This window comes from Sarcophilus harrisii, chromosome 1 (assembly GCF_902635505.1).
Source record: "Sarcophilus harrisii chromosome 1, mSarHar1.11, whole genome shotgun sequence".
In the NCBI taxonomy this organism is placed as follows: Eukaryota; Metazoa; Chordata; class Mammalia; order Dasyuromorphia; family Dasyuridae; genus Sarcophilus; species Sarcophilus harrisii.
The window spans coordinates 362524812-362539213 of record NC_045426.1 but is presented as its reverse complement, the minus strand read 5'-3'; the positions used below and the strand labels follow the sequence as shown (position 1 = coordinate 362539213).

The 14402-nt window shown below is 38.7% G+C and overlaps 1 protein-coding gene and 5 non-coding genes across 6 annotated transcripts; all 6 read right to left on the bottom strand.

Annotated features, from left to right (window-relative positions):
- Positions 1-589: 589 nt before the first annotated feature.
- Positions 590-3170, bottom strand: LOC100918000 (60S ribosomal protein L17). The gene is made up of 6 exons (XM_012541158.3): positions 3063-3170; positions 2869-2909; positions 2063-2197; positions 1683-1781; positions 1070-1261; positions 590-819 (listed from the first exon to the last, which is right to left on the bottom strand). The coding sequence occupies exons 1-6, from the start codon at positions 3100-3102 to the stop codon at positions 772-774; spliced, it is 555 nt and encodes a 184-aa protein (XP_012396612.1). The 5' UTR covers positions 3103-3170; the 3' UTR covers positions 590-771.
- Positions 962-1027, bottom strand: LOC111718980. Its single transcript, XR_002769320.1, has one exon. It is a non-coding gene; the product is annotated as a small nucleolar RNA SNORD58 (small nucleolar RNA).
- Positions 1491-1556, bottom strand: LOC111718981. Its single transcript, XR_002769321.1, has one exon. It is a non-coding gene; the product is annotated as a small nucleolar RNA SNORD58 (small nucleolar RNA).
- On the bottom strand, positions 1884-1948 carry LOC111718978. The gene has a single exon (XR_002769318.1). It is a non-coding gene; the product is annotated as a small nucleolar RNA SNORD58 (small nucleolar RNA).
- On the bottom strand, positions 2726-2791 carry LOC111718982. The gene has a single exon (XR_002769322.1). It is a non-coding gene; the product is annotated as a small nucleolar RNA SNORD58 (small nucleolar RNA).
- Positions 3171-3293: 123 nt separating the features above from the next.
- LOC111718979 lies at positions 3294-3359 on the bottom strand. Its single transcript, XR_002769319.1, has one exon. It is a non-coding gene; the product is annotated as a small nucleolar RNA SNORD58 (small nucleolar RNA).
- Positions 3360-14402: the final 11043 nt, after the last annotated feature.

Sequence of the window (14402 nt, the reverse complement as noted above, 5' to 3'; positions counted from 1 at the left end):
CACATTCAGTATTTTAGAGGAAGTGAAATTGGATATGCGAAGAGCAATTAGCTTTGACAATGATAGTCTGTGCCTTTTTGATTCTACACCCATATTGGCACAATCACAGGTCTTAAGAGCTGGACAAGACTATCTTCTTAAGCAGAAAAAGCTTTGTAGCAAATGTACATAAAATTTGCCAACTTTCTCCAACTTTGATGTTGCTCGTCCTATTTCATTAAAACCATTTCAACACTCTTTCCCATATCACTCACTTCCACTATTCTATAGTTAGTTAAGGTGAAGAGTATAATCAGTTACAAAGGGAAGACTACAAACAGAAGTCAGCACCTTTCAGACTGACTACTCTGATGACCAAAGTGATTTCTCATTTAAAATTTTCAATTAACCCAAAAACCAGAGATTATCCCCAACTATTTTGTCAACCCACCTCTAATGTCATACTTTTTCAACTATTCCAGTTATATGGTATAGTGATACCATAAAGACACCCACCCACCATATATATGGTATGAGCCAATTCAGAGACATGATTTACCAAAGCTGGATTACATGTGGTTAAAAAAGAAAACACAAAAACACAGTAGGGTCAAGTTGCAACCCTCAAGTTTACCTCTCAAATTCAATGTTCTATCATATAACAACAAAACTTGAGAAAACCTTAAAAAAAACCACACACACATGTACAACATTTCGACGTAAGGATAATACTTAAAAAAATTTTTTTTGGTGTTAAAACATTTCATTTCACTTTTATTTGCACTGTCATATTTACTCTCGTGCCATAAGCTTTTGCTTCTTCAATTTCTTTTGGGATATCTGGAGGGGAGAAAAAAAAAGAAACCATCAAATATTTTTTTTCCACTATAAAAACTGACTTCATCTTTTATGCCCCAACTACTAAATCAAAACTAACTAAATGATCTTTCAATGTAGTGTAAAGTTCAAGAATGAAGCCAGGGTTGCTCAGAATTCAAGTTTTTTTCATGGTTATTCCAAAGGTGTCCTAAGATTGACATCATAGCAACCGTAATCTAACAGTAATATGAATTTTTTTTTTTTTTTTTACCTTTTTCTTTTGAGCAACTTCCTCTTCTGGTTTAGGAACAATTTGTTCCTTTTCAGTAAGGATCATCTCAATGTGGCAAGGAGAACTCATGTATGGGTTGATTCGACCATGAGCCCTGTAAGTACGCCGTCGCATTTTGGGGGCCTTGTTAACCTGAATATGCTCAATGACAAGAGAATCCACATCCAAACCCTATGTGGGGAGAAAAATGAAGAAATTCAGTTAATGCCTTGAGTTAAAATAAACATAAAATAAGTATGGTTCAAAGAGATGTTCAAGATCAAACAGATGTAGAGTAAGGATTCAATTTCAGCTTATTATCTGACCAAGTTGCTTGTGTTATAGAATTTTAGGGACTTTGTTTTTCCATTTGGACCTTGGATTAGACTGACCTCATCCAGAAACTTATGCTACCAATTTGATGGCTCAGAAAATGATTATTTTCATTGTTTAATCCAAAGGTGTCCTAAGAGAGTCATCACTGCCATCAGATCAATTTTCACCTTAATCATTAGCATGACCATTGTAAAGTTGAGTTTAATAGTTGCTACTTTTTTTTCAAAATAAGTAATTTTTAGCATTCACTTGGCCCGGACATATTGTTTCAGCCTACCTTCAGCTCTGCATTACTCTCTGCATTTTTAAGCATATGCAGCAAGAACTCGGCACTCTTTTTGGGCCACCGACCCTGTGTCCAACCCCATTGCTTAGCCTGAAAATTAAAACAAAAAATAATAATCATTTGTCATTTTATTCAGCAATTTCCCTGATAATTACATATTTGCTTAGTTTTCAGATAATTGCACTTTTATAAGTTGCTCAGAACAGATTTCTTTTCATGATTAATCCAAAGGTGTCCTAAGATTGTCATCACAGCAACGAGTATTTAAAGCAAAGCTTACTATTTAAATTTATTCTACCAAATTGATTACTTAAAATATATTTAGAAAAAACAATGTCACATATTTCTACAAATAAATCAAAAATTCTTACCTGAGCACACCTGCCAACTCCACCATTATATCGGCGGAAAGGCACACATTGTTTTTTCAATGTGACATCTTTCAAATACTTGGTAGCTTTTCTGATATGCATGCCCTTGATAGCTTGGGCTGTTTCCCGGGTATTCTGCAAAAAAAAATTTTTAATTGCCGAGTCAAGAGCAGTAGTTGTAAAAAAAAGGTTATTACTTTCCAACAAATTCAACTAAAATCCCACCTTCTATAGAATGCTTTTCCTAGTCCAATGCTTTCATCCTGTACATAGCTTGCTTTGTATGTTTTCATTTGTTTCTAAGTGTATCTTGAGGGCAAAAATGAGTAACATGAAATCCAAAATTTTCTACACATCATTGTTCAGACCATACTTGTTTTATTTTCCTAAAGAAATATATTAGTTGGCAAATATATTATATGGTTGTACTGCAGTATTAATTTTTTTAGATTTCTTCTATGTTACAGTCGAAATTATTTGCATTTATGAGCCCAGTGTTTGGACAGTGTGATCAAAATTACACACGTTAGTGTTGGTGCTGTCAAGTAGAGCAACTAACTTCAGTGTTGTTTTATTATACTTTTGCCTTATCCGTTTTCAGTATTTTGATCAAGATTAACATAGCATCTACTATAACCTTAGGGACCTCAGTTCACAAAATTAGCTGCTCAGTTTTGTTTTATTTTCATTGTTAATCCAAAGGTGTCCTAAGAAAACTCATCATTGCAGCTTCAAATACATAGCCCTAATTCCATAAAACATATGCAAAATGAAAAGCTATTTCAGAATCTAACCATTTCACATACCTTGAAGTGGACCCGGAGATTTGAGCCCCTTGATTTGCATGCTGAAGATTAAAAAAAAAAAAAATCAAATTAGTAGAGGCCAACTCTTTATTGCAGAACCTTCCATGGTCTTAGTGCTACAGCAGTCTCTCATCTGAAGGATACATTACTGATTCTTAATGTTTGAATGATATAAAAACATAACTTCCACTTACATTTTGTGGGGTTCTCTGGATCAAGAGAGTACCTCACCATTTTCACTGATTACCTAGGGGAAAAAGACAACAATTCAGTATCCTTTAAGACAATTTCACAAGGCTTACAAATAAGCACCTGAGTAAATATACTGGGGGAGCAATTACAGGACATTTTTGTAGCCATTTAAATAGTCAAAATCAATTTGTGCAAACAAAATGAAAATCCCAACATCAAGCTAAAATGAAGTAGCTGCTCAGAAAGTGATTGTTTTCATGGTTAATCCAAAGGTGTCCTAAGAATAGTCATCACTGCAGCCAACTATTACAGAATATCCACGCATTCATTTCTTCAAGCTTCCCTAACTGGGTACACTCCCAACAAAAACTACCTGCACAACAAACGCAGACACGCAGAGCTGCTACGTGCAACGGCGTATAGAGCCTCAGTCACGGAGTTAGAAATAGTTAGTCATCAGCGCTCAAGTCAAATGGGACCTCAAGACACTTCCTAGCCGTGTGGGACCCTGGGCCAGTCACTTTTACCCTCCATCTATAAAACGAGCCGCAGGACGAAATAACAAACGACTCCAGTGTCTTTGCCAAGAAGGTCCCCAAACGGAGCAGTTTTTAGCCCATCTTGAGGCTTTACAGCCAGCAACACTGGTTTACGAGACATAAGGCACAAACCGAGACCCGGCAAGTCCAGGAGACGGTCACTGCGTCTCAGCCCAGTTACAATTGCCCACGGGGTGCTAAGACCTGGAATCCGATCCGTTCCCTAGGCCAGCATGGGAAAATTTGCAGCAATTTCTTTCTCCCCAGGCTTCCTGCTTTGAGAAGTCTTTCTCACCCCCGCGCTGGTAAAACGCGGCTTCCCGGCCAAGAGCCGCCCGCCTTAACCTGCCCCAGAGACCCACACTAGGCCCGAGAAGGAAACCTTGCCTTCCTCCCCGCGGCGGGGACGCGGAGACCGCGGGAGTACCGGCCGCTCCCAGAGGCGCCAGCGGTCGCGGAGAAAGACCTGGAACGAGCGCGCCCTCCCCTTCCCGCTCCCCCACCCGACCCGCTCGGCAGGAGCGGGATGCACCCGGGCTCCCCCCATGCCTCCACACCGCATCCCGAGTCAGCGGGAGACAAATGGGCGGCCCAGGAGGAAGCCTCGGGTTTACCCTTCACCGAGGCCTTCAATTCGGTCGAACTAAGGGACCGATGGGGACGATGCCCAGCGGATTGAAGACGTGACTCAAAAATGGGCGCTTCACTCACCTAGGACGGCTCAAAGGAAGAGGAAGAGCAAAGGCTTTCGGGAGCCTTGAAGAAAACTCGGCTATCTCGCGAGAGTTCTAGTTCCGGAACGAGAGGGTTGGAGGCGGGGAGGGGGGAGGAGCAAGGGAAGATGGAAAAAAAATAATCTAAAGGGATTATCTCAAAATCACCTTAAAAAAAAAACCTAGAAAAACAGGAAAGTGAAGCAGGGAGGCGTGGGGTCGGGGTGGGTGGGGAAAGGATGTTGTTACTGATTTTTTGTTTTTGTTTTTTTTTTCATCTTGTTGGAAAGAGGACTACTTTTCCTCAAAAATATAAAATTAACCAAAAAGGAGGCATTATTAGAAAAGGAGTAGGACAGATGTTCCCCGACATTGAAAAATAAAAAACATTAAGCACTTTCTTCTAGGCCAGAGCTTAGCTTTGGGTTCATGATCTCATAGATTTCAAGGGAAATAGAAGGGGCAATGAACTTAGATAAGGACATTTTAAAAAATCTATCTTTTTATTTTCAACAACCTTTGGTTTCTCTTGTAATTCATTGTAGCAATTTTTTTTTTTTTAAATGGATGATGTGCTTGGCTAAAGAAACTGTGGCCAAGAAGGTTGCTCTCCACAAGAAATTAAACATGAGAACACACAGATGATCTGATGGAAAGGGAAGTCAGCTCAACAGGGAAAACAAAATGGGGAGAAAGTGCAATTAAAGATAACTGAAGCCTGTGTCCTTATGTGGCTGAGTTTGGCCTTGGAGAAAGAAATGAGAAAGCGCACTTGCCTCCCTTCATTCCAAAGGCAGGGTACACCGGGTGTTGAATATAGCATTTGCTCTCAGATGTGGGGGTCTGCTGGTCCATTTTGCTGAATTGTTTTTTTCTTTTTAAAATCATTGATTAAAGGGAAGACCTTCTGGGTAGAGGAGGGTGTGGAATATCTTTAGAAATGAATATAACAAACAAATAGAAAACCTCAATTTAAAAATTGTGATATAAAGTGCTTCTTTTAATGCTCACTTGAAGTAAAGAGAGACCTGGGTTGAAAGGTATTTCATCTTTCTGAACCACACTTTCAGCATCTTTGAAATGGATTGGATGCCTAGTCTGCAACTGATGGTTTTGGAGAATTGCTTGGAGCACTGAGAAATTAAATGACTTGTTCCCAGTCAGAGAAAGAATATGTACCTTGGTCTTGATTCCAGCTTTCTATCTACTATTCCAGGATGCTTCCTTAGCGATTTTTAATATTGTTACTAACAATGGCAGTCTTTTTTAGTCAGAAGCTGCCGAAGTTGGGATGTTTCCTCATCCTTCCTTTTTCCTGTGGATTTCAGGATTCTGCACATTTCTGACGATTCAGGCCAGGTTCAGACACTGTTTGGCTTAGTCAGAGCATGCCAGAGGCACTCCTGCCCACCTTTCCCCTTTACCCCTCCCAAGTCACTCTTAGTGGCTTGGCTTCTGGGAAAGCTCTGCTCAGAAAGTTCCTGCAAGCAGCATAAAAGGCAAGACTACTCTCTATTTTTAAGACTTTGTCTTCAGCCTGTTCTGGTTTGTCTATCCCAGGATCTCTGAAGGACTTGAGAGAGTTTTTCTTGGGAGCATTCCCAGGAGTCGGAGAGGAGCACTCTGCAAGAAAGCCTACAAGCCTTATCTTCGAGGCAAGAGAGATTCATCGTATCTTCCAACTTGGTGCTGGCTGGAGGCTGAAGAAAGCAGAGGCAGAAGCCAAGGACAAAGCTGCAAGAGCTCTTGGAACCAAGCAGAGAGATAGGTCTCTGAGCTAACCGGGCTATATTGAAGGACACAATAAAAGATCTGAACTCTTTTATCACCTGGCTGTGTTTTGGAAAAAGAAACACCAACATTTGGGGATTCTTGGATTGGATGGAGGAGTCCAGAAGTGATTCTGCTTCCCACTAGAGGGTTTCATCTTTCAGTCCCAGTGGAGTTTTTACAGGGGATCTGTGAATGTCTGTATGCTGCCATCTTCCCACAACTGCCCTTTATATTTTGTTTTATATGGGTCATCTAATTGGTAAATGGCTTCAAGCCTTCACTCTTGGAATGACCTGACTCGGATCTCAGTGGGTCAGGCTTCTAGGACAATCTTAGATTATTAGTCAGGCCTCCTTATTTTGGTCTTATTTGCTGTTTGTCAGAGCCAGTCACCTTCCACGGACATCCAAGGATTCAGGCTTTGGTGAACTGATATTTCTAAAAGTTAGGGATAGCAAAAATTAGATAGAATAAGGGTACAGTTAAACAGGTATAATAATGTACACATGGGATGGGGGGGGGATTCACTTTGGTACTTGAGAGTCTCTACTCTTGTGAGGGACATAGAATAAAGAAGAATATATTGCCTATGGATTGACCACTTTGGTACTTGAGAGTCTCTACTCTTGTGAGGGACATAGAATAAAGAATATATTGCCTATGAATTGACAAGTCAAATTCAAAACAGGTTAGAATTAAAGAGTAATAATGAGGGTGAGCTAAGGAAAACTTTTTTGGAAAAGGGTGAAGTGAATATACTAGAGAGATTCAGGAAATCGGAGGGCAGAGGAAAGGCTTTGAAACATATACTTAATTGCAGAAGGTAGAGAAAGGCTAAAAGAGATGAAGAAATAAATAAGATTAGATATATTCCCATACACAATGGGAAATGCCTTGCTAATGGAGTAGAAGGACCATTGTTAGAGACGAAGAAATAGATAAATAAGATTACTAGAGAGAGAGAGCAAAACATGTAGACAGCAAGATGAAGCAATAATTACCAGGTAAAGTTTTACAGTGGTTCAGTTAGTAGTTTTATGACTAGGGAATCTGAATGAAAATAAAAAAATAAATAAGTAATACTGAATGAAAATAAAAAATAAATAAGTAATAGAAGCAATTTTTATGTTTAATTTTATATTTCTAAGTTCAGGAAAAGGTTTATAGTTGTATATCACAGAACCATCTGTATTTATGGTCCTCTTGCAACTTGATCTCAAAGCTGTTGACAGTTCTGTGCTGAAATCTCATCGGTTCCCTGGATTAGGGCCAAATAGATAGGTGAGAGACAAGAGAGTCTCTCTTGGTGGTGATGGTGGTAAGTGGGAAGGAAAGTCATTTGATTAAGTTTGCATGTTTTCATCATGTTAATTACCAATGATGCTATTGATTGAAAAATAAAATTTGCCTCCACCTTTAGTGTTACACGGAAAAAAGTTAGATAGGCCATTTAAAAATTTAAAAAACCACAAATTTGTTTTACTTGAGGAGTGCTTCTTAGTTATAATCACTTTTATATTATGTAATCTTAGTCTTGAAAGCTGAAGCTTTCCAGAGCCTTTCTGGATCTCCTTTCTGCACACTTCTCCTTTAGACCTTGATTGACCCTTGGCTGCCGCTTCATTGCTACAGGCTTCTCTCTTTGAACCTGTTCCTCCTCAGAATGGCTGATTTCTGTTTTGGGGAAGCTGTATTTTGGTGTCTTGCCCATACTCAATGGGAAACACCTTGCTAAAAGAGTAGAAAGGCCATCATTCAGTAGTTGTGGATAGCTGTCTGCTGCCCTCTGCTGCCACTGGCAATAACCACTGGCTCCTTGGTTTGTTCAGGGTCTGGGATAAAACTTCTAGCTTGAATTGCAAAAGGCTTCATTCAAAAGGCAGGACTCATTCTGCACCCTGAAGAATTGATAGCACTTAAATATTCATAGCAGCACTCAGTGGTAACTGGGAAAAGAACAGGAAATAAAGTGGGAACCCTTAATTGGAAGAATGGATGAAAAAAACCTATGCTCTATGGATGTCATTGTGACTAGAGCTCTAAAGTCCATTGGTATGGGATTCTTTCCTCATGGATGGAAATTTTTGCTATGTGTGAGGAGCGGGAAGGAGTTGGGAGAGATTTAGATTCTCTTTGGGATGTTCCAGATTCCCTGTTAAAAGGGAAGATGGAAAATGCCAATCCCACTTCATGTTGCTGAAAGGAGAAAAAGATCGAAAAAAAGCTGACTGCAGATGAGCTAACAGTCTCCATGATGTCCCCATCCCCAGCTTCTTACACTAAACACTTTGGGGAATTTTCCTGTGAGTGAGATCTGGGACTTAACTTGGTTAAGTTGAGTAATTTGCTCCCACTAAGAAAGCATCTTCAATCTGATATTTGTTTTGATGTTAACTAGGATAAATACATTTATTTGCTATTTCCTATGTGTGTTGATTGTGGAAATAATACTTTATGGAAAGGAGGTTAAACCTTGGATATATAGTTTTCTCATTAAGAAACATCGGTAGATTGTTTGGTGTCTTGGGGAGTGGGAGGTAAGGAAGAGAGAGAGAAAAAAATTGGAACTCAAAATCTTACAAAAATGAATGCTAAAAACTATATTTACAGGTATTTAAATAAGATATTGAAATAATAAAAATAAGTACAAATTATTGAGCTTTAAAGAAAGGAAACTATGATAAAGAGTTTATCTTGAACTTAAAAATTATAACCCTTTGACTAATGTTTAAGGGTGTAGGTAGATATCATTCTAGCCCAGTACCCCCTTTCTTTAAGAAGAACAGAGTGGCTTTTCCATAGGGTCATGGAGCTCTTAGAGAAAGGGGAAGGAAGGGGCCACAATCAATAAATACTGGGGAATATAAAAAGAAACAAAAGATAGTCTCTGCTCTTAAGGAGTTTATACTCTAAAGGAGAAGACAACATAGAAACAAACATATACAAACATGCTAAGGAGGAAATAATATAAATAGGATAAGAATGAATTAAAAGAGAAAGCACTGGAATTAAAGGTAGATGGCTCAGTGGATACAGCACTGGACTTGGAGCCAGGAAAACCTGAGTTCAAATCTAAACTCAGCCATTTACTAGCTGAGTGACCCTGGACAGGTCACTTAACCCTGGAGAAATAAATAATAAACCACTGCAGTATCTCTGCCAAGAAAACTTCCAAATGGTGTCACAGAGAGTTAGATATGGCTCGAATGACAGAACAATGAACTGAGATTAAAAAGAGTTAGGGAAAGTTTCCTGTAGAAGGCAGGATTTTAATTAGGACTTAATAGAAGCCATGGAAGTTAGAAGTTGGAGCAGAGGAGGGAGAACATGCCAAGTATGGAAGAGATCCGGAGAGTTTTCAAAAGATCCAGAGTCAAGACATAGAATGTTCTGTTCATGGAACAACCAGCAGGCCAGTATTACTATATTAAAGAGTATGTGGTGGGAAGTAAGGTGGAAAAAATAGGAGTCTGTAATAAAGGGCTCTGAATGCCAAACAGCATTTTGTATTTTCTCCTTGAAATAATAGAGGATTTATTGAGTAGAAAGTCAGCATGATTGTGTTTTAAGAAAATCATTTTGTGTTTGTGGCAGCTCTTTTTGTAGTGGCAAGAAACTGGAAACTGAGGGGATGCCCATCAGTTGGAGAATGGCTGAATAAATTGTGGTATATGAATGTTATGGAATATTATTGCTCTGTAAGAAATGACCAACGGGAGGATTTCAGAGAGTCCTGGAGAGACATGAACTGATGCTGAATGAAATGAGCAGAACCATGAGATCATTATACAAGGCAACAACAAGACTATATGATGATCAATTCTGATGGACATGGCTCTCTTCAACTATGAGATTATTGAGGCCAGTTCCAATAGTCTTGTGATGAAGAGAGCCATCTACACCCAGAGAGAAAGAAGCCTGTGGGAACTGAGTGTGGTTCACAACATAGCATTCACACTCTTTGTATTGTTGTTTGCTTGCATTTTGTTTTCTTTCCCAGTTTTTTTTTTCCTTCTTGATCTGATTTTTCTTATGCAACAAGATAATTGTATAAATATGTATACATATATTGGATTTAACATATATTTTTAACATATTTAACATGTATTGGACTATCTGCTAGCTAGGGAAAGGATGGGGGGGGGCAGGAGGGGATAATTTAGAACAGAAGGTTTTGCAAAGGTCAATGCTGAAAAATTATCTATCTATATATCTTGTAAATAAAAAGCTTTAATTAAAAAATTAAAAAAAAGAAAATTATTTTGGTGGCTGCATGGAGAAGGAAGTCATTAGATACACACTGATATGTCTCTTCCCCAGTCTATCCCTCCCACTTTACTCCCCCCAAGTAATATAATCATAAATGATGAATATGGGAAGTTTAGGGAAATGTGAGATTTCTATAAACTATTGAAGAGTGAAATAAAACCAAGAGAACAGAATACAAAATGATTTCAATAATGTAAATGTAAAGGGAACTTAAAGGGAATAATGGCAAACTATGAAGGATTTGGAGAAGAGATGATGAATCATAACTTTTCCTTCAAAATAGGGAGGTAGAGGACTACTAGAAAATATTGTATATATTGTCAGAAAATATTTCTATGCTGGATGTTTTTGTCTAATTATTTTGTTACAAGGGAGGGCTCAATCCATAGAATAATGAGAAAGACTGACATAAACACAATTCAATAAATACACACACATATACATACATCATATACAAAAATACATTATATATACACATATATGGCCATTCTTTGCCTCATTTCTTAATCATTGATTGGGCATTGCCTTAGACAAATTAGAAAGACTTTAGTTTAAAAAGGCCAAGATCTCCCACTGATCTGGGGCCATCTCCAGTCATCCTGATCTACATCTTGCCACTAGACTCATTCGGCTCTTGTGGAGAGAGTGAGCCTGATGACTTAAATCCAATTCGTTTGCATGTCAAGATGTCACTTTCCTTCCTTTTTTTCTTCCTTCCTTCCTTCCTTCCTTCCTTCCTTCCTTCCTTCCTTCCTTCCTTCCTTCCTTCCTTCCTTCCTTCCTTCCTTCCTTCCTTTTTTCTTCCTTCCTCCCTCCCTTCCTCCCTTCCTCCCTCCCTTCCTCTCTTCCTCCCTTCCTTCTTTCCTTCTTTCCTTCTTTCCTTCCTTTTCTTCCTTTTTCCTCTCTGTCCACATAGGAAATCATGCCCTTACCTCTAGGTGCTCTGCTCAAATGAATATAAATTTTGATTGCTAAAACCCCACAAGATAGCTTGAGTTTCATGGGTTAGATTTCTTTTTTAAGGATCATACCTTAAGTCCAAATCACTCTAGCTTTCATTGATTGGCCAACAATAGGTCTCAGCTCACACCTCACTTGGTCGTTGGGCCTTGATAGCTCAAAGAGAGTGTAAATAGCAATTGTTTTCTATTTTGGCCAGAGATCCTGAGGGTTTTCCCCTCCCAGATTGATTTTTAACTAGTTAAAAGAGGCCATTTGTTGCCTTATTTCTTACCTAGCTTGAAACACTGAATGGACATTGCCTTAGTCAAGCTGATTCAAAATGAGAAAGACCTTAACTTAAAAAGGCCAAGATTTTCCAGTATATCCAGGGTCATCTCCAGTCATCCTGATCTATATCTTGCCAGTGGATTCAGATGGCTCCAGAGGGGAGAGTGAGGCAGGGGACTTTGCACAGCCCTCCCTCCATCCCTACCCCACAAATCCAATTCACTTGCAAGTTATAGCATCCCCTTCCCGAAGTCATGGTTCTCTTCCAGAATGAAGGACAAATAACAATGTATTACATTATACACACACATACATATATGTATGTATATAGTTATATGTACATATAAGCACTAGATGTCCTCTGTGGAGCTGGCAGGATCTGTGCTTTCCTCAATTCTCCCACCACTAGAAAGGGGTGGAGTAAAAAACAAACAAAAAAACCTGGCCAGACTACGCCAATCAAATTGGCTTGAAGACAGGCTTTCTCCTTTAATTCCTCCACCTCTCTCCTTTGGGTTAAAGAAGCAGTTTTTAGCTTTTGGAAGGAGTGCTCATACCCTCAGTGGTTCCATGATTCTAGTTGTTGAGTTGCTGTTCAATTATGCCAAACTCTTGATGACCCCATTGAGGGGGTTTTCATGGCAGAAATATTGAAAATTATCTGCCATTTTACAGATGAGGAAACTGAGGCAGAGAGGGTTAAATGACTTGCCCAGGGTCACACAGTAAGTAAGTATCTAAGGTCGGACTTGAACTCATAAAGATGTCTTCCTGGCTCTAAACCTTAAATCTTCTGTGCCACCATGCTGTCCCATGGTGCCACTAGATTAATTTTTTCTAGGAGAAATGTAAAGTTGAGTTTTAAGATTATTTGTAAAACAAAACTGTAGTTAGTAACTGATAAAGAGATAAGAACTGCAGTGTCCTAATGCAAGATCCCTCAGAGCCATCTTCCCCAACCTACATTTGCTCTCAAGTTATGACATGTCCATAGACAAAAGGATCAAATTCAATATTAAAAACTGGAGGCAAGCTTACAAACTACTATCAACAATAGGAAGGATTAGCAGGCATATGCTGGCAAATTAACAACTAGCTTTTCAAAGATGTATGACAGGACACTAATTTAATTTTAATCTACATCATTCATATTTTCCCTATCACTTTCTTAAGTCTATAATAAATAAATTTGAAAAAAGCAAACCATGATTTATAGATTGTTCAATTTTAAAGATGTAAATGTTCATAATGTAAATTTAGCAATGTTTTCACCAACCAATTCATCTTGGTTTCCTCACACCCCTCCCTAGAATAGGTTGGTTTTGGTTTGTATTTTTTTTAAGTTCCCCCTAAACAGAAGAAGGGAGGAGAAAGTAGATGACTTTCAGCTACTGCACTTCACAGCTAGGTGTATATATATGGGGACGGGGCACTGCTTAGTTGTGGCTGTCCAATATATCTGTGGTGGTCAGTGACCCTGGCTGCCTCAGAGAGGAGACCCTATCCTTTTTACCCCCATTGAACACTCTTTGTTCTGATGACTCATTTCTGCAGGGTTGGCTCCTGTTTCTCCCATGTGTGACCCCTCAACCATAAGCCCTTTATAATATTCAAATTCCCTGATGCTAGATCTACTACCCCAAATACAGTGGGATATTTGCTGTTTTCTATATGACAAAGTATACATGCAGGGAACTACAACGCACACAACCCAGAAAACATCCTATTTTTTTTCCCCAAAACACATGCATAGATAGTTTTCAACATTCACCCTTGCAAAACTTTTGTTTCAAATTTTTTTCTCCCTCCTTTCTCCCTAGCCCTTCCCTTAGACAGCAAGTAATCCAATATAAGTTAAACATATATAATTCTTATGCACATATTTCCACAATTATCAGAAAGCATTTTATTCTTGCAGAGAGTCATGTTTGCCTTCTCTGTGATGCAGCATCTCCTTTTGTCTGATTGCTTGCTTCTGAACTCCATCTCTAGTTACTTCATGATTCCAGGCTCCTGTTCCTTGACCCTTTTTTGACTTACCCAATTTTGACTTTCAGCTCTGTCTTGACCTCTGATTTCTAAATACTTCTTGAGCACTAACCTTGATTTGATTTGCCTCCATATCTTATTTCTAAAATTTTCTTGACTCCCCTTTCAGACTTTTTAACTCTATCTCCTGGATCTACCACTGTTAAGACCCCACTGTGATAAATGTAACAAAAGTGAAATTTCAAGAAGATTTTCTGGCAGGCAGGCAGAATATACTGGAGAGACGAGAGACAGAGGCAGAGAGAAATAAGAAATATTGCAATAACCCAGGTCTGGATAATGAGGATCTGGACTGGGTGAAAGCAAGAGAAATAAAATAGCAAGCTCCCTTGTGCATTTAAAATAAGATTTGATTTATAAAATCATGATTTATACCCAACTATTTTGTACTCTTTAATGGTGACCACTCAGGCTTCACTCACTTTGTGTATCTCCAGGGATCAATTAAAAAAAAATTATAAGACTACCTTTTTCCAAAGCTGCAGTGTTTCTCCCAGACAACCATAAAGGTCAAGAAGGACTCCTACAAAAATGAAATACTCTCTGCAAACAACAGTTCTCAGTTAAGGTTATAAATCCCTTTCAGGAAAGTACTTGTCTGCCTAACTGCCACAATGGTATTATGTTGTATAAATCAGTTAACATATATGGATTTGTCTAACTGCCCCAGACACTGCATTTCTGTTGAGATTTTTGGAAGAACCTTCATTACATTTTTCCCTCTTAGCTTTGTCCCTTTCTTCTCTCTTTTTCCCTGACCCATTTTGCT

Bases quoted from the DNA above. Each gene is read 5' to 3' on its own strand.
- LOC100918000 (XM_012541158.3), bottom strand. From the start codon at position 3,102: ATGGTGAGGTACTCTCTTGATCCAGAGAACCCCACAAAAT. The intron at 1,262-1,682 runs GTAGGCTGAAAC...CTCCCCACATAG, and splicing joins AGAGTAATGCAGAGCTGAAG to GGTTTGGATGTGGATTCTCT. The intron at 820-1,069 runs GTAAAAAAAAAA...TCTCCCCTCCAG, and splicing joins AAGTTGCTCAAAAGAAAAAG to ATATCCCAAAAGAAATTGAA.